Below are 18,295 nucleotides of genomic sequence, written 5' to 3'. Positions count from 1 at the left end.
GTCCCTTTCCCCTTCTCCAGGGGACCATGCATGTCTCTCTTAGGGTCCTCCTTGTTTACCAGCCTCTCCAGCAGCCTGGGCTGCAGAATGGCAATCTTCTACTCTATGTCTAAAATCCACATATGAGTGAATACATACAATGCCTGTCTTTTTGTGACTGGGTTACCTCATTCAGAATGGTTTCTTCTAGTTCCATCCATTTGCCTGTGAATTTCAAGATTCCATTACCTTTTTTTTTTCCCGCTGAGTAGTATTCCATTGTGTAAATGTACCACATTTTTTCTATCCATTCTTCAGTTGAGGGACATCTAGGTTGTTTGCAGATTCTGGCTATTACAAATAATGCTGCTATGAACATAGTTGAACAGATGTCCTTGTTGTAGGAATGTGCTTCTTTTGGGTATATGCCTAAGAGTGGAATTGCTGGATCTTGTGGTACACTGATTCCCACATTCCTGAGGAATCACCATACTGATTTCCAAAGTGGCTGTACAAGTTGGCACTCCCACCAACAGTGGAGGAGTGTTCCCCTTTCTCCACAACCTCTCTAGCATAAACTGTCATTGGTGTTTTTTATTTTAGCCATTCTGACAGGAGTAAGATGGTATCTCAGAGTTGTTGTGATTTGCATTTCTCTGATGACTAAAGATGATGAACACTTTCTTATGTGTCTTTCAGCCATTTTAAATTTCTCTATTGAGAACTGTCTATTTAGTTCTGTACCCCACTTTTTTAATTGGATTGTTTGGTGTTTTGGAGACTAGCTTCTTGAGTTCTTCGTGAATTATGGAGATCCGCCCTCTGTCAGATATGGGGTTGGTGAATATCTTTTCCCAGTATGTGGGCTGCAGTTTTGTCTTGCTGACTGTGTTCTTTGCCTTACAAAAGCTTCTCAGTTTCAGGAGGCCCCATTTATTAAATGTGGATCTCAGTGTCTGTGCTACTGGTGTTATGTTCAGGAAGCAGTCCCCTGTACCAATTCATTCAAGGGTATTTCCTACTTTCTCTTCTAATCAGTTCAGTGTGGCTGGGTTTATGTTGAGGTCTTTGATCCATTTGAACTTATGTTCTGTGCATGGCGATAGACATGGATCTATCTGCAATCTTCTACATGCCAGCATCCAGTTATACCAGCACCATTTGTTGAAGATGCTTTCTTTTTTCCATTGTATAGCTTTGACTTCTTTGTCAATAATTAGGCTTTCATAGGTGTGCAGGTTAATATCAGGGTTTTCAACTCAATTCCATTGGTCAACCTGTCTATTTTTGTGCCAATACTAAGCTGTTTTCAGGATTATAGCTCTAAATAGAGATTGAAATCAGGGATGGTGATGCCTCTGGAAGTTCATTTATTCTACAGGGTTGTTTTGGCTATCCTGGGTCTTATGTTTTTCCATAGAAAGTTGAGAATAGGTTTTCCAAGTTCTGTGAAGAATTGTGTTGGGATTTTGATGGGGATTGCATTGAATCTGTAGATTGCCTTTTGGCAAGACTGTCATTTTTACTATGTTGATCCTACCTATCCAAGAACATTGGAGATCTTTCCATTTTCTGGTATCTTCTTTAATTTCTTTCTTTAAAGACTCAAAACTCTTATGATACAGGTCTTCACTTTTTTGGTTAGCGTTACCCTGAGGTATTTTATGTTGTTTGTGGGTAAAGGGTGATGTTTCTCTGATTTCTTTCTCAGCACATTTATCATCCATATACAGTAGGGCTACAGATTTTTTTAAATTAATCTTGTATCCTGCCACATTGCTGAAAGTGTTTATCAGCTGTAGGAGTTCCCTGGTAGAGTTTTTCTGGTCACTTATGTAGACTATCAGATCATTTGCAAACAGTGAAAGTTTGACTTCTTCCTTTCCAATTTGTATCCCCTTGATCTCCTTTTGTTATCTTATTTCTCTAGCTAGAACTTCAAGGACAATATTAAAGAGATATGGAGAGAGTGGACAGCCTTGTCTTGTTCCTGATTTTAGAGGAATAGCTTTGAGTTTCTCTCCATTTAGTTTGATGTTGGCTGTTGGCTTACTGTTTATGGTTTTTACCATGTTTAGGTATGTATGTTCCTGTTATTCCTGATGTCTCCAGAACCCTTTATCATGAAGAGATGTTGGATTTTGTCAAAGGCTTTTTCAGCATCTAGTGAGATGATCATGTGGTTTTTCTTCTTCAGTTGGTTTATATGGTGGATTACATTGACAGATTTTCGAATGTTGAACCAACCCTGCATCCCAGGAGTGAAGCATACTTGATCATGGTGGATGGTTTTTCTGATATGTTCTTGGATTCGGTTTGCCAATATTTTATTCAGTATTTTTGCATCTATGTTCATGAGGGATATTGGTCTGTAGTTCTCTTTCTTAGTTGTGTCTTTGTGTGGCTTGGGTACCAAGGTAATTGTAGCCTGGTAAAAAAGAATTTGGCAATGAACCTTCTGCTTCTACTGTGTGAAACACTTTGAGGAATATTGGATTAGCTCTTCTTTGAATTTCTGGTAGAATTCTGCACTGAAGCCATCTGGCCCTGGACTGTTTTTGGTTGGGAAACTTTTGATGATTGCTTTTATTTCCATAGAGGTTATAGGTCTGTTTAAATTGCTTATCTGTTCTTGATTCAATTTTGGTAAGCGATATCTGTCCAGAAAATTATCCATTTCCTTTTACTATTCAAATTTTGTGGAGTACAGGTTTTCAAAGTATGACCTGAAGATTCTCTGGATTTCTTCAGTGTCTATTGTTATGTCCCCCTTTTCATTTCTGATTTTAATTTGCATGTTCTCTCTCTGCCTTTTGGTTAGTTTCGATAAAGGTTTGTCTATCTTGCTGATTTTCTCACTCTTTGTTACATTGATTCTTTGAATTGTTTTCTTTGTTTCTACTTTATTGATTTCTGCCCTCAGCGTCTCTGGGGTGAATTTGCTTCCATTTGTTGTAGAGCTTTCAGCTGTGATGCCAACTCTCTGGTGTGAGTATTCTCTAGTTTCTTCATGTGAGCACTTAGAGCTATGAACTTTCCTCTTAGGACTGCTTTCAAAGAATCCCATAAGTTTGGGTATGTTGTGTCTTCATCATTGAATTGTAGGAAGTCTTTAATTTCTTTATTTCTTCCTGGACCCAGGAATGGTGCAATTGTTTGTTGTTCAATTTCCATGAATTGGTAGGTTTTTTGTAATTTGTTTTGTTTTTGAATTCTAACTTTAAAGCATGGTAGTCTGATAAGACACAGGGGATTATTCCAATTTTTTGTACCTGTTGAGGTTTTCTATGTTACCAAGTATGTGGTTGATTTTTGAGAAGGTTCCATGTGATGCTGAAAAGAAGGTATATTCTTTTGTGTTTGGATGAAAAGTTCTATAGATGTCTGTTAATCCCAATTGGGTCAAAACTTCTGTTAGTTCCTTTATCTCTTTGTTAAATTTCTGTCTGGTGGTCCTGTCCTGTGGTGAGAGTGGCATGTTGAAGTCTCCCACTATAACTGTGTGAGGTCTTATTTGTAATTTGAGTTTTAATGTTTCTTTTATAAATGTTGGTGTCTTTGTATTTGGGGCATAGATGTTTAGAATTGAGACTTCTTCCTGATGGATTTTTCCTATGATGAATATGAAATGACCTTCTTCATCTCTTTTGATTGATTTTAGTTTGAAGTCTAACTTGTTAGATACTAGGATATCTACCCCAGCTCATTTCTTGGGTCCATTTGATTGGAATCTCTTATCCCAACCCTTTACTCTGAGGTAATGTCTGTCTTTGAATTCGAGGTGTGTTTCTTGTATGCAGCAGAAGGATGGATTCTGTCTTCATATCCAATCTGTTAGCCTGTGTCTTTTTATAGGTGAGTTAAGACCATTAATATTGAGGGAAATTAAGGTCTATTGAGTGTTTATTCTTGTTTGTTTTTGATTTGTTGTTGGTAGTAGTACTGTATGTGGATTTACCTTGCTTTTTATTTTGGGTTTTGGTAAAGTGGGATTATCTGTTGCCTATGTTTTTGTGAATGTAGTTAATTTCCTTAGGTTGGAGTTTTCTTTCCAGTACTTTCTGTAGGGCTGGAGTAGTTTTTAAATATTGTTTACATGTGGTTTTGTCGTGCAATATCTTGTTATCTCCATTAATAGTGATCAAAAGCTTTGCTGGGTATAGTAGTCTGAGCTGGCATCCATGTTCTCTCAGTGTTGGTAGAATATGCATCCAGGTCCTTCTGGCTTTCAGAGTTTTCATGGAGAAGTCTGGTGTAATTCTGATAGGTTTGCCTTTATATGTTACTTGGTCTTTTTCCTTTGCTGCTGTTAATATTCTTTCTTTATTCTGTACATTTGGTGTTTTAATTATTATGTGACAAGGGGAGTTTCTTCTGTGGTCCACTCTATTTGGCATACTGTAGGCTTCTTGTACTTTCACTGGCATGTCTTTCTTTAGGTTGGGAAAGTTTTCTTCTATGATTTTGTTTTCTGCACCTTTGAGGTGGGTTTCTTCACCTTTTTCTATACCTATTATCCTTAGGTTTGGTCTTTTCATGGTGTCCCATATTTCCTGGATATTTTGTGATAAGGATTTGTTGGATGTAAGATTTTCTTTGCTTGATGAATTTATTTCCTCTAGTTTATCTTCAGCATCTGAGATTCTGTCTTCCATCTCTTGTATTCTGCTGGTTATGCTTGTATCTGTGGTTCCTGATTGTTTACTCAGTTTTTCCACTCCCAGCATTCCCTCAGTTTGTGTTTTCTTTATTGTCTCTATTTCAGTTTTCAGGTTCTGAACTGTTTTCTTCAGCTGTTTAATTGTATTTTCTGGGCTTTCCTTGATTTCTTGCATCTTTTGGTTCATCTTTTCTTCCATTTCTCTGAAGGATTTTCTGATTTCCTCTCTTAGGGTCTCTATCATCTGCATGAATTGTTTTTAATGTTTCTCTCTTCTGCTTCTTCTGTGTTGGGATGTTCATGCCTTGCTGGTGTAGGGTTCCTAGACTCTGGTGGTGTCATATTGGTTTTCCTATTGTTGGATGTGTTCTTATATTGTGGTCTTCCCATCTCTTCTTCCAGTGGGTGCAGGTGGTTTCACCTTCTTTCCTGGTGTGTATGGGTCAGGGGGTTCTCTTCAGGTGGGTGCAATTGGCTTTGATACTCTGATGGGTCTCAAGGTGGGTACAGGCAGGTCTGAGACACTCAATTTCCAGGTGAGCGAGAGCAGGACTAGCGCAGAGTTGCCAGCAGACTCTGGGTTGCCTGGTCCTCAGGGACCGAGTCGACCTGCCTGCATTCCCCTGGGCAGGAATTCCCAGAGTGGGCAGGCAGAAGTTGGGCCCAAGGTAGGGACCAAAGCAGCTCACCTCTGCACTCAGTGGGGCCATAATAGCCCAGCGATCTCAGCAGAGTCAGGGTCCCTGGGTCTTCAGGGATGGATTCAGTCTGCCTGCAGACCCCAGGGGCCCCATTTCTTTTAGATGCTCTGGATTGGTGGCATATTTATCCCACCAAAAGCATTTTAAAAGCATGTCATTATGACTGTCTGAATTTTCACAGTGTTTGCTGTAATGTCTGTCTTTTTATCCTTAATTTTGCTCAGTTGGATTAAAATGTGTTGGCAATGGCTATGATACCAGTTTATCAAGGTGATATTAAACATTAGTATATCCATGGATTGATAAAAATTGGCAAATAAGCATCACTAGGGTGGCTCTTTGTGTGCCACTGTAACAGCTAACATTGAAGATATCTGAGTGCATAAAACTCCATGATACATGAGTTAACTTGCAATGTTTATTTAAAAATTAGTTTAAAATATTTAATTTTTACTACTAATCTCTGATACAAAATATTCTTTAATGTTTTACACATATTGGAAAATAGTACAAGTGTCATAAGAACAGCCAAATAATATATTAAAGGTAAAATGTTACATTTCCAATTATATATATATGTATATATATATATATATATATCAAATTATATGTTATGTTTCAAATAGTCACACACACACATATTAAAATCTCTACACACTCTTCTGATAGGTCCTTTAGAAAGACTCTGACTTCACATATGAGTAAATTCTAGAGAAGAAGTTTTTTGAAGTCCAGATTCAGCAGTAGCTGCAAAGAAAAAAGAAATCTCAATGTCAAAGACTTTGAATCAACAATGAATTAGTTTTTCAAAATTAAGAAGAATTCACAAGTGTTAATGAAGATAAATCTATTATGCCCCACTGGTGTGATATTGGCATAAGTGCTATGGAGTAACTAACAGCTTTCTGATTGGATTTGAGGTCTGTCCAGAGGAGGAAATTTGTCTGGTATTGTAATTCTGATCAAAAGCCTTTGGTTAGTGTCTTAGTTAGGCTTACTTTTGCTATGATGAAACACCATGACCAAAGAAACTTGGGGAGTAATGGATTTATTTTTCTTATGCTTCCACATCACTGTTTATCATTGAAGGAAGACAAGGAAGGAACTCAAACAGGGCAGAAACCCAGAGGCAGGAACTGATGCAGAGGCCAGGGAGGAGTGGTAATTACTGGCTTGCTCCCCACGTTTTGTTCCCCCCACCTTTTTATAGAACCCAGACCACCACCCTGGTATTGACACCACCCACAATGGGTTGAGCCCTCCCTCATCAATCAATAATTAAGAAAATTCCCTATAGGCTTGCATACAGCCAGGTCTTATAGAGTCATTTTCTCAATTGATGCTCCCTCCTCTCTGATGACTATACCTTGTATCACAGCTAATGAGGTCTTAGGGTGGAGGACAGAACCTACTATTGTTGTTTTGCTAATGCTCATGATATCTATCACCTTCTAAATAGTTATGTTTATACCCACAGACCTGGGCTGGCCAAAGCATTCATCAGAGAAGCTTCTTTCTGCAATGGGCAGGAGTCAATGGAGAGATGCTGAGAGTAAGAGTGGGTGCTCAACTCTAAACAGGACAGTTACCCCCAGCCAAGACTCAGGGAATAGCACAGAAAAGGAGGTGGAAAGAAGTTTATAAAAACAAGAGATGGAGAGGAATGCTGTCTTCTGAACATGAAATGCCTATCATACTCATGAGCTCACAGCATATTGGTCACCTGCACAAGATCTACACAAGATCAACATCTGGCACAGGTGGAGCTAAGACCTACACAAGACCAACATCTGGCACACATAGGGCTGATGGTTTCTAGGCTCCACCCCTATTAGCAGTTGATGGCTGCTGAAGGGGAAGAATCATTCTTTGGGAGAATGTAGTCACTAGGAGGATTCTTCAGCTCCAGTGGGTTGCTCCACATTCATGCGCATATGGGCAGTGCCATCAGGAGTTGGTGAATTGTAAAACAAAGAATGAAGATGGGAGGGGGACATATTGGAGGAGATATTAGGGGAGATGGAGGAGGAAATGAAGTGTATATATTATATTTCTTGTGTATCTGTATGAAATCCTCAAGAATAAAGGAAAATTAAAATATTACAGTAAAAACTATTAAATAGAATTTGACAGTAGTAACATGCTCAATTAATTGTCAGTGTGATTAAATATCAGTACATCTGTTTTCCCCAGGCCTCATGTGTTTTTCAAGAGCCATTTAGTAAGGTGTTGTGGCAAGTACGGGTAAGGCAGGTGAGGGTTATATAGTTTATTCCTCCACAATATAATGCTTAAAAAAAAAAAAGAACAGGTGAGTTCACAACTTCCACGTAGTCATAGATGCACTGACAGGTACGAAACAGAATACTTCTAGAACAAACAGAGGGGATTCACAGGCCCTTTTTTTGTCTGTTTGTTTTTTTTGGTGAAGGTGAAAGAGTTGAGATCTGAAGGATAAGAAGAAAGTGAGTACTGCAGAATGAGAGGAGTCTGTGAAAACAGATGAGGAAGTAGAATTCTGAGCAGGCTGGTTTGGCTAGACATGAGAGCAAATGGGCAGAGCCAGACCCCTGTGCAGAGACAAGTCTGAAGTTCTGTCGAGAATAAAGTAGACTTGGGTATTTTCAGTTCATGTTAAGGAAATGTATGCTTTCCCTGAGGATAAAAGGTAAACAAATAAGGAAGAAAATTCTGAGAGATTTGAAATGGCACTTGTCAAGTGACATTTTATGAAGTGTGGGTTCTTTGTTGTTGTATTTACTAAAATTGGCTAAATTTTAGTAAATAAACCTTGGTTTCTTGGTCATAAATTAAGATGATCACCATGCCATTGCAGTTTTATTTCTAAATTATTTTTTGTTTTTGAGATTATAACATAATTTTATAATTTTTCCCCTTCCCTTTCCTCTCTCCAAACCAACCCCACGCACCCCTAATCACTCCTTTTCAAATTCATGGCCACTTTTTTCCTTAAGTGTTGTTACACACACACACACACACACACACACACACACACACACACACACCCTACTCTGCCTATATGATATTACTTGTATTTATGTCCTAGGGGCTGACCATTTGGTATTGAATAACCAATTGGTGTGCTTTCCTGGGGCAGAATACTATCCTGCTCTCAGAATTCCTTAGCTGCCTGTAACCACAAGGGGCTTTGGAGTTATGCCATTGTTTTTAAGGAGAGTTTCACATGACAGAAGAAGTGAAGAGAGTGGGAGCCAGGTAATGAGTTACAGAGGCTTTGAAGAATTTAAAGTGATAGGAAAGGAATATATGATGGATAAACATACTTCTCACTAAGAATGCTGGCATTTTGCACACCTTACCCTTGATTTTGTAAGAACAAATAGCAAAGTAGAAACTACCAATGAAAGAGATAGGATTAGCTATTTATACTTTATTTCAGCAATCAGTTAATTAACCCATATTTAATGAATAAAATTTGACACCTACCTTGTCTTAATTCTCTAGTTATACTTTGTTCCCACTCCTGCAGCACCTGAAATCAGTCAAATATTATTTATAGTATTTAAATTGAATAAGAGAAATTATGATGGAGATTATATACCATTGACATGTGGCCTTTAAGCATTGTGGTAACAGATGTCTGCAATCCCTACTTGCAGGGAGCTAATGTAAGAGAAATCCATGAAACCTGGGATTCATAGTAATACAAAGGTCAACTGGATTACATAGTGACACTCTGTCTTTAAATAAAAGTAAATACAATATGCATCTACTCACTCATTAATTTTAAAATCTTTATAAAAACAAAAGGGAAACATTATATTTAATTAAGACTTTTAGGGGTATACATTGCTAGAAGTAAATTCCCCTGTGCTCCAAATTAATAGGGACTACATGCATAACTACTGTATAATCATTACTCTTTGTTGTGTGATATTTTGTTTGTGTCCTGACTGTAAAGCTTGCCTGGAGATCAGAGGGCAGAGCTGGCCACTAGTTAACCATAGAAACTGGGTAGTGGTGGCACACACCTCGAATCCCAGGTGGGGACAGGACGTGATAAGGTAGGGTGGAGACAGGATCTCAGCTTTTGGATGGAGGAAGATTTTTTTATTGATTAAGATTAATTAGATTCAAGCTTTAACTCTTCATCTAGCTTATATCCATGTTTCAGAAAAATTGTGTTTTTGTTCGTTTTGGAGGGGGGTTTCTTTTTTCCCTTTAGTTTTTTGAGAGACAGGGTTTCTCTGTGTTGCTTTGGAGCCTGTCCTGGCACTTGCTCTGTAGACCAGGCTGGCCTCCAACTAACATATCTCAAATATTGGAATTAAAGGCATGTGCTGCTGCTGCCACTGCCACCACCACCACCTGGTTCAAAAGTTGTGTTTTTAATACAAAGGTTAAACAAATCAACTCACTTTTCAGGCTGATTACATTAGTTTGTGATTCTTACCAAAATGCTACTCTTTATAAAAAGAGTATATGTTTATTCTGTTTTTTTCCACTTTGGTGTATTTGCCCTTAAGAACTTTATATTTAGAACTTTATATTTCCTGCCATTAGAAAATTAAAAACTGAGTCTACTTAGGTAAAATGATGAATTAGAAGCTACCTCCATATGATGCAGGGAATATAAAGATTCAGAATAGCAAGGGATGGACTATTCCAGAAACATAACAAGAGTGTCAAAGCATTGGAAATCACAAAGAAGATACTTGAAAAGTATAGAGAAACAAAAGGGTGACTGGGACAAAGGAATAATGATCACATACCTCCCAATTTTGAGGGAGTGCAAGGTCAATTTTCTTTCAAAAGGTAGACTATGTGGCCCTGGAGAAAAGAGACAAGCTGTCCAATGCACATGACAAATTCATGCTTCCTGCAAGTTTTGAGTTTGGAAGAGACAATCATTTTTCATGTGTTTGTTCAACAGTCAAGAAGACGTCGATTTGTGATTCCCAACTGGGTCTCAGAGAGCTGGGGCAGGCGATCATTTTGAGGGAGAATCTAATTTTTTTAAGACTGAAATTTCCTGGGGTCCTTGTACCAGGGTACAATGACATGTACAGAATCACAGAGCCAAACTATCACAGCCAAAATGTAAGATACAGTTGCAGAAGACAGTCATGGAGAGAAGCTGGGCAGCACTCTGACATGCCCTCTGAGGTTGGGAGGCAAGCCTATCATTTGAAGGTATCTACAGAGTCTCATTAGTCAAGCCTGCGGTCATCAGATCTCCCATCCTCTGAAGCCACCTATAACTTGAGGTTCATGGGTGGTCCAACTAAAAACTCTGAAGTTTCAGTGAAATCAAAGCTCTGCTGTCTTGTGTGGGGAATGGGGGGAGTCCTGAGTGAATGTATGCTATTAACATGTCAAGGTCTCCATACCCACAGGCTTAGAGGGATGAAAGCCTTCCTTGGAGGACTTAGTATGAGTGTTGCCAGTGTATGCAGAAAATGTCCACCATAGTTGTCTCCTCCTGGCTAATTATGGCCAGAAGACTGTTCTCCTACAGAGATGGTTCCTACTGTTACTCCCTAAGCGTATCCCCTTGACCCAGTCATATACCATAAACCCTGCCTCTTTGTTTATAAGTATGCAATAACTATGTCTTCATGTTTAGCTGTTTGAAATAACTCTGCCTTTCTGTGAAACTTTATGTAATAAACACACTGAGTTTCCAGGGTGCTGAAATTTCTCCACCAGAGAACCAAGTCCACCCCATCCCAGCTATTCTATCTGTCTGGGCATTCATTTGTCTGTCTTTTCTTCATTTCATAATTACTCCTAGTCAGGTCAAGTCCCTGGAGGTTATACAAGGAGCCAATAGTCTGATCTCAACAGCAGTATTTAATGAGTGGAGTTTGAAAGCATCGAGACTAGCATTTTGGTACAGATCTCAGCGTTTTGCTTGATGCTCCCACTCCTAGTGATCCTGAGACAACCTCGGACACGACTGCCTCCCACCAGCTACTACACTAACCATCCTAGCAAATATGAATCAAGGAATCTCAAGAGTATGAAAGACCCTACTCAACCCCCAAAGTGATGAGTAGTCAGCAGAGGCTTTTGGAAAGCACAGAAGCTCATAAAAGAAAGGTCGGTCTGACAGATGTCTGACACTTGATATTTTTAGGTCAACATAAGCCTAATTGTGAGAAAATATAAGAATCTTCAGTTTCAAGTCCTCTACACACCCCAAGTTTGGAAGACTTAAGTTTTAGAGGTCTCTAATGTTCCAAGTGTACATCTAGAAATGACTAGTGACTTCTATGAGGAAACATGCAAGCAATGGGATGAAGTAAGGAAATCAAGATGTAGAAAAGAAAATAACAAAGTAGAAAAGACAATAACATAGTTGAAAAATTCATCAATGAAATGTATTTTCAAAAATTATGTAAATGACAAATTAAATTAATCATAAAATAAACAAGTAAATAATTGCTAATTAAGGTCGATATAGCCAGCAGAATAGGAAATTCACAGAAAAAAAGATACTTAAAGACAAACACAAATTAAGGCGATTCATGATTACCAAGCCAGTACTGCAGAATATATTTAAAGGGATTTTAGACACAGAGGAGAAAAAGACTGTCTTGATCCTGAGAGCACAGGAAAGGATAAATTTCATGAGAAGAATAGATTAATGCTTATTGCTGTGAAGAGACACTATGACCAAGGCAAATCTTATAACAGAAAGCACTTAATTGGGGGCTTGTTTACAGTTTCAGAGGTTTAGTCCATTATCATCATGGGGAACTTGGTGCCTTGCAGGTAGGTGCTACAGCAGTATCTGAGAGCTACACCCTAATCCATGGGGGTGGGGAGAGAGAGAGAGACTGAGAGACAGAGACAGAGACTGGGTACAGTGTATACTTTTGGAAGCCTCAAATGCCAACCCCAGTGACACACTTTCACTAACAAGGTTACATCTCCTAATCCTTTCAAATTGTACTACTCCCTAGTGACTAAGCATTCAAATATATGAGCCTATGGGGGACATTCTTACTCAAATTACCACATATATTAAGCCAGAAAACTCTTGATAGCAATATGGGACTGACCACCACCACCAAACCCTGAACCATCAAACAACTTATGAAAGCATAATATTACAGGGATCAGAAAAGCCTCTTTCAATAATAATCCTGAGTGTAAATGGTCTTAACCCACAACTTATATACGAAGTATTATTGGTTCAAAAACTCTGTTGTGTACAAGAAAAATACCTTTCTGGCAAAGACGGTCTGAGAGTAAAGGATAAGACTAAATATGTAAAAATGTAAACCAAAGAACTGTAAACCCCAAACCAATAGGAGCATCTATAATTATAGCCGATAAAGTAGACTTCAAGCCAAAATTTATTCAAAAGTGCCAAGAATGCCACACACATTTTAAAAAAATTATGTATTTTCCCCATCTTTCTCCTCACTCCAACTTTTTCTCTTGAATTCATGGCCTGCTATTCTTTATTATTTTACATATATATTTACACATAAATTTATAAATAAAATCTGCTAAATTCCTCTAGTGTCGCTCACGTGTGTGTGTGTGTGTGTGTGTGTGTGTGTGTGTGTGTGTGTGTGTGTGTGTGTGTTTAGAGCTGACCACTTAGATTTGGCTTACTTACCAGGGGGCTTGTCCCTGGAGAACACTGATCCTTCCTCTCCTCAGCCATTAATTACCTATAGCTCTTCAACTAGAGGTAAGGCCTTGTGAGATTTTCTGTAGCCACATTGGCATGCTAACTGGCATCATTTTTCAGGACTTGTTTTGGCAACCATACTGTTGAGATTTCATGGAGAAGATGGCCTCACAACAGATGCCCTTGTTTCCCTGGCTCTTACAATCTTTGCTGTCTCCTCTGTGATGATCCCTGAGATTTGTGCTGGAGGTCAGTTGTTCTCTACATTTTACAGTTGTGAGTTTCTATAATGGTCTCTGATGGAAACAGAATCTTCTCTGATAAAGAAGTGAGAGCTATGTGTATCTGAAGGTATAAAGTTTTAAAATGTAGTTAGGAACTATAGTTCATCATCCATGAGTTGTGGGCTAGGTTTCCATTATCAGGCATGGATTCTCTCTTATTTTGTGGACCTTAAAGTCCAATGAGAGGACCACTGATGTTGCTCCCAGGATATCAGTGCTACTATTATACCTTGCGATGGGTTGAATGAAATATCCGCATAGTCTTGGGCATATGTATGCCTGGACCCAATTTGATGACATTGTTTGGTGAAGCTTAGGAGGTGTGGCCCTGTCACTGGGAGTGGGCTTTGAAGTTTCAAAGACTCTTAACCATTCCTAGTTCATTCTCTCTGCTTCCTGATTACAATTTAGGATGTGAGCTCACAGCTTATGGCTCCAGCCATCATGCATGTTATCACACCTGCTGTATCCCTGTGCTTTCAGAGAGGTATTAATACCAACATTGCTCAAATTATTTCACAAAAGAGTAAATGAAAAAATCCATTTTTCAATGAAGGAAGCATAATACTTGCATCAAAACCAAAGACTAGATAAAAGAGAAAATCATAGGCTAACTTTTTAAAAGATAAAACACAAATGGCCAAGGAATACTTTTTAAATAGTCAATATCCTTAGCCATAAGGGATATACAAATTAAAATTACATTGAATGGCTAAGACCCCAAACTCAAATGTTAACAAATGGTGGAATGGGTGTAGTGAAATGGGAAAAATTATTCACTGTTGTGGAGAGTGCAAACTGATGCAATTGGTATAGAAATTAAGGTGGAGGTTGTTCAAAAAACTGAAAATAGAACTACCACACAGCCCAGCTAGACCTCTCTTGGACATATATTCTCTGGACTCTATATCCTACTACAGAGATATTCATGTGTCCATGTTCACTGCCACTCTATTCACAATAGCCAAGATATGAAAACAGCCTGGGTGATGAATGGATAATGAAAATGTAGTATATTTATATAATTAATATTAATCAGCTATTAAGAAAAATAAATGTGTGACTTTGCTTATTGGCAACTTTTTTTCAAATGAAATTCATAGATAAGTGAATGGAAAAGGAACAGTCATCTGGAGTGAGGTAACCCAGGCCCAGAAAGACAAACACCATGTGTTTTTTCCCCTTATTTATGGATGCCAACTTGAATCTTTCAATATATGTGTTTCATTTGGAATACCCATCAAGGTGTGGAAATTACTAAGGGCCCATGGAGTAGCTTTCAACAGAGGGGATATATAATGCAGGTTTATAAAAGGTTAAAAGGGAATTGTGGAACAAGAAGGGGTTAGTTTTGGGTGAAGAAACAGAGAGTAGGATAAAAGAAATTGGGAAGGGTAAATAACATTAAAGGGTTCAATGAAGTCATATGGAAGCCTACTAATGCAGATACTAAAGTATATCTTTACATGTACAGAAAAGAGTCAAAATGGGGAGTTATTCTGTACCATGGCAATAATGCCCTACTCGACACCACAGTCTAACAAATAAAGACCCAGTCGCAGGAATGGGTTACTTCTCTATGAGTTGTTGGTCATTAAGTTTCCAAAGAACCTAATATTATGGGTTTTGATAATGATTTTGGTTATCCCCAGAGCTTGATGGTAGACCCTATTGCTGAAGATAACCACATACTTCAGTCATAGAACATGGAGAAATCAGGCTGGTACTGAGCTAGAAACTTTTCTCATACTGGCTAGCTTTCATAGTGCTGGTATGTGCTCTGTATGCTACTAGAAGAGCAAGGTAATCATCATCTTACCTGATTGTAAAACCCTTTGATGTACAATTGTAATTGGCCTGACAAAATATTATGCATTGGTGCAATCATGGCACAAACATTATGGGAGTAACCAACCACTTTCTGATTAGATTTAAGTAATGTTCAACAAGATAAAACCCATATCTACCACCATTATTGGTCCAAGAACTTGTGGATAGACAGGTCCTGGGTCCTAGGAGAGAAACTACTATTATTTTTTCTGGTAAGTGGACACATGTTAAACTGACTTCTAATGACTTACCATTATATCCATAGATTAAAATGCATCTCCTCAACCCTCGTGGAAAAGTTTTCTATTTGCTGTAGATGGTGATTAACATATCAACCACAACAAGTCAATGTTCATGGAATAAGAACCTGTAGAATGCGAAGCTCTAAATGGCACATTTATACTGCACCCTCTCCTCTCAAGGCTAAGGGATCATGACAGAGGGGTATGAAGACTGTAAAAGCAAGAGGGGTTGAATGAATACAAGGACAGAGCAGCCAGCTACACATATGAAATGACAGTGGTCATGCCAGCATACACAAGCCCGGTGCACTCTGAAGTCAGAAGAAGTATCATCATAAAGTTTTTGCCACTGATAGATTCACTACACTACACATTCATGAATACATGGGCATTAAAATTGGACTTGAGAGATGAATAAAGGGGGCAAACAAAGTTCAGCTGGTAAGGAAGATGACAGTGGAATGTTTATAGTGAAACATTTAAAATAGCAAAGAAAGCAACTAATGGAGACAATAGGAGATGAAAAGATGTCACATTGCTTATCAGAAAATAATATTGTGAATTTGTCCATGTTATAGAAAGCAAACTATGAGCCAATGCAATTCCATTACAATTTAAATGGTATTTTTCACTTAACTAGATAAAAACTGAAACTAATATAGAGGCACAAAGTAAAATCATTTACAAAGAAGCATTTCAAAACAAACCATTAGTTTTTGGCGGTCACATTCATTTTCTTAAGTAGTAATCTAGTAATCTTTTAAAGAAGCTGCAAAATCTACCACTTAGTTACATCTGAAAACTCAAGTTAACAAGTGAGTGCTGCTTGTGAACAAGAGCTTCTGAACTTCTGGAAATGATCTAATTTCTGTTTTCTTTTTTCATGAGCTTATATCGTAATGTTCACTCAATATGCACAAGCCAACTAAATAACTTAGTATTATCTGAAATGAAAAAGAACTACACCAGAAATGGAATCTAAAGGAAAGTAAAGATAAAACAACCTTGGTTTTGCAGTTTTCTGTGGTCTCAATTGAGTGCCAGAGGTTTGAGGTAGGAACCATTACGTTTTCTCCAGAGAAACTTCTTGGAATGAAAAATCTATTACTAAGGTCTCTCTGACAAGTGGACTCCAGGACAGATCTTGTGTCAATGGTGCTGTATTGTGAAGTTCTGTTCTGTTTTCTCTCCTGGAGAAGTTTGGTCTTCACCTTTGCCAGCCTTTCATCTGTTCTACGAAGAGTGCAAAGACAAATTACTCACGCCTCATTTTCCTGAGTGGATGCTAAATAATCTACATTTCAAAACGGTTAATGAAATTCCTCATTAAGCAGCATCTTAGTACTCAAATTGTGTCAGAGCATATGCATTGTATCTAAACACAGGGTTTAATCTGCTCTAAAGAAATGTATTTCTAGGGGAATTTCTAACTAGCAAGCAATTCAAACAGTGTAGAAGAGAGAGATGTCTGCTATGACACATGGCTCAACAAGTAACACTACAGATGTCTGGAAAAGCCCTATGCATATGATTCCTGGTGTCACTAAAATACACGAAAGGGTAACCGTTAAATGATGAGTACATCAATTTGCCTGGCTTTAATCGCCAACCTGCTTTGTGAGAAGGTTGCTGTGTAATAGCAGTATGCCTTCTTAGACACTGAGCCAGCTCTCTGGACCCTTGAGGATAACTTATTTTGTTGATTTTATTTTATAAGGTGATATTCTCTTTTCTTTTGTAACTTTTGTAGGGGAGGGGAACTGCATGTGCTAGAACAGCACTCTGATTGGGCAGCAGCACCAGCCTCCAAATTTACTTCCTAGAGTTACTTTTCCCGTCCTACCGACAAGTTAGTGAGCTTAATTTATCTTCTGCGATGTTCTGACTTACATGCTTAGTTTATTTGATAATGATTTTCTAATTTTGACCTCTTCTAGGTAGAGCTGCTTATAGTTTTCCATTTCTATTTGATTACAATCTACTTGACTTTTCATTTTACAGAATTCAGATTCCAGGTCCCTTATTCTGAGCTCCATCTCAGTTCGTACTGAAGCGTTCTGTTCATGCCTTAACTTCTCTAGCTTGTCTTCGTACGCTGCTTGTGTCTACGGCAAATGGGTAGGAAACGATTTAAAAATACTGTAGCTCAAACAGTTGTTATGCATCTGTTTCCTTTAGTTTTGACAAATTATTTCACAGATGTACTTTAAATATGTAAAATGATGCTAAATTACAATTATTTTTCATTAATATGAATTCCATTAAACTTGAAATTATAAAAAATTACAAAAACATTGAAATTAAAAATGAAATCATTCATTTATTTGTTACCATTATAGTTTCTGTGTTCTATGCCAGCTACTTTTAAATACCAAATGATTCTCTAAGAAAAACAGTTCAATTATACCGATGAAACTATTTCAAGGGAAAACATCTGCCTTCCAAATTTTCTAGGATAATGTGTATTCTTTGAAAGTTTCACAGAATATATTTTAACATATTTTTATCATGTTCATCCCCTCTCCTCATTTCAAGTCCTGCTACATCTAATTTCTTGATTTTTTTCTTAAAAATAATAATGTACCACTTTATGATGTTCTTATACCCCTGGGTGTGGGGTTATCTACTGAAGCATGGTTGACTTACTAGAGGGTATACCCTCTGAAAATTTACTCTCTCTTCCCTAGAAGCCATTGACTGTCCACAGTTCCTTAGGAGAGGAGATCATGATCCCCATCCCACTTCTTGCTAAATGATGACTGGCTCCATCTTGTCCAGGTCTTCTGCAGGCTATCACATCTGCTGTGAGTTTGTGTGTTCAGTTGTCTCATTGTGTCCAGAAGACACTGTTTCAATCTGGTCCTCCCTAACCTCTGGCCTTTCTTACTATTTCTTAAATTTTTCTTTAAAAAGGATTGCCAGAAAAAGAAGAAGGAACACATACAGCATAAATGCCCAAAATATAGTTT

The 18,295-nt window shown here is 38.0% G+C and overlaps 1 protein-coding gene across 1 annotated transcript in view; it reads right to left on the bottom strand.

Moving 5' to 3' along the window:
• LOC100772381 (ankyrin repeat domain-containing protein 26-like) overlaps positions 1-18,295 on the bottom strand; it is a 70,945-nt gene that overhangs the window by 20,273 nt on the left and 32,377 nt on the right. The window contains exons 8-9 of the mRNA XM_027391883.1: positions 17,217-17,431; positions 16,331-16,559 (exon numbers count right to left, since the gene is read on the bottom strand). Coding sequence (XP_027247684.1) covers positions 16,331-16,559; positions 17,217-17,431 — 444 coding nt within the window. The remainder of the gene's footprint in view (positions 1-16,330; positions 16,560-17,216; positions 17,432-18,295) is intronic.

This window comes from Cricetulus griseus, assembly GCF_003668045.3.
Source record: "Cricetulus griseus strain 17A/GY chromosome 1 unlocalized genomic scaffold, alternate assembly CriGri-PICRH-1.0 chr1_0, whole genome shotgun sequence".
Lineage (NCBI taxonomy): Eukaryota > Metazoa > Chordata > Mammalia > Rodentia > Cricetidae > Cricetulus > Cricetulus griseus.
This window is presented reverse-complemented; position numbering and strand designations above follow the sequence as displayed.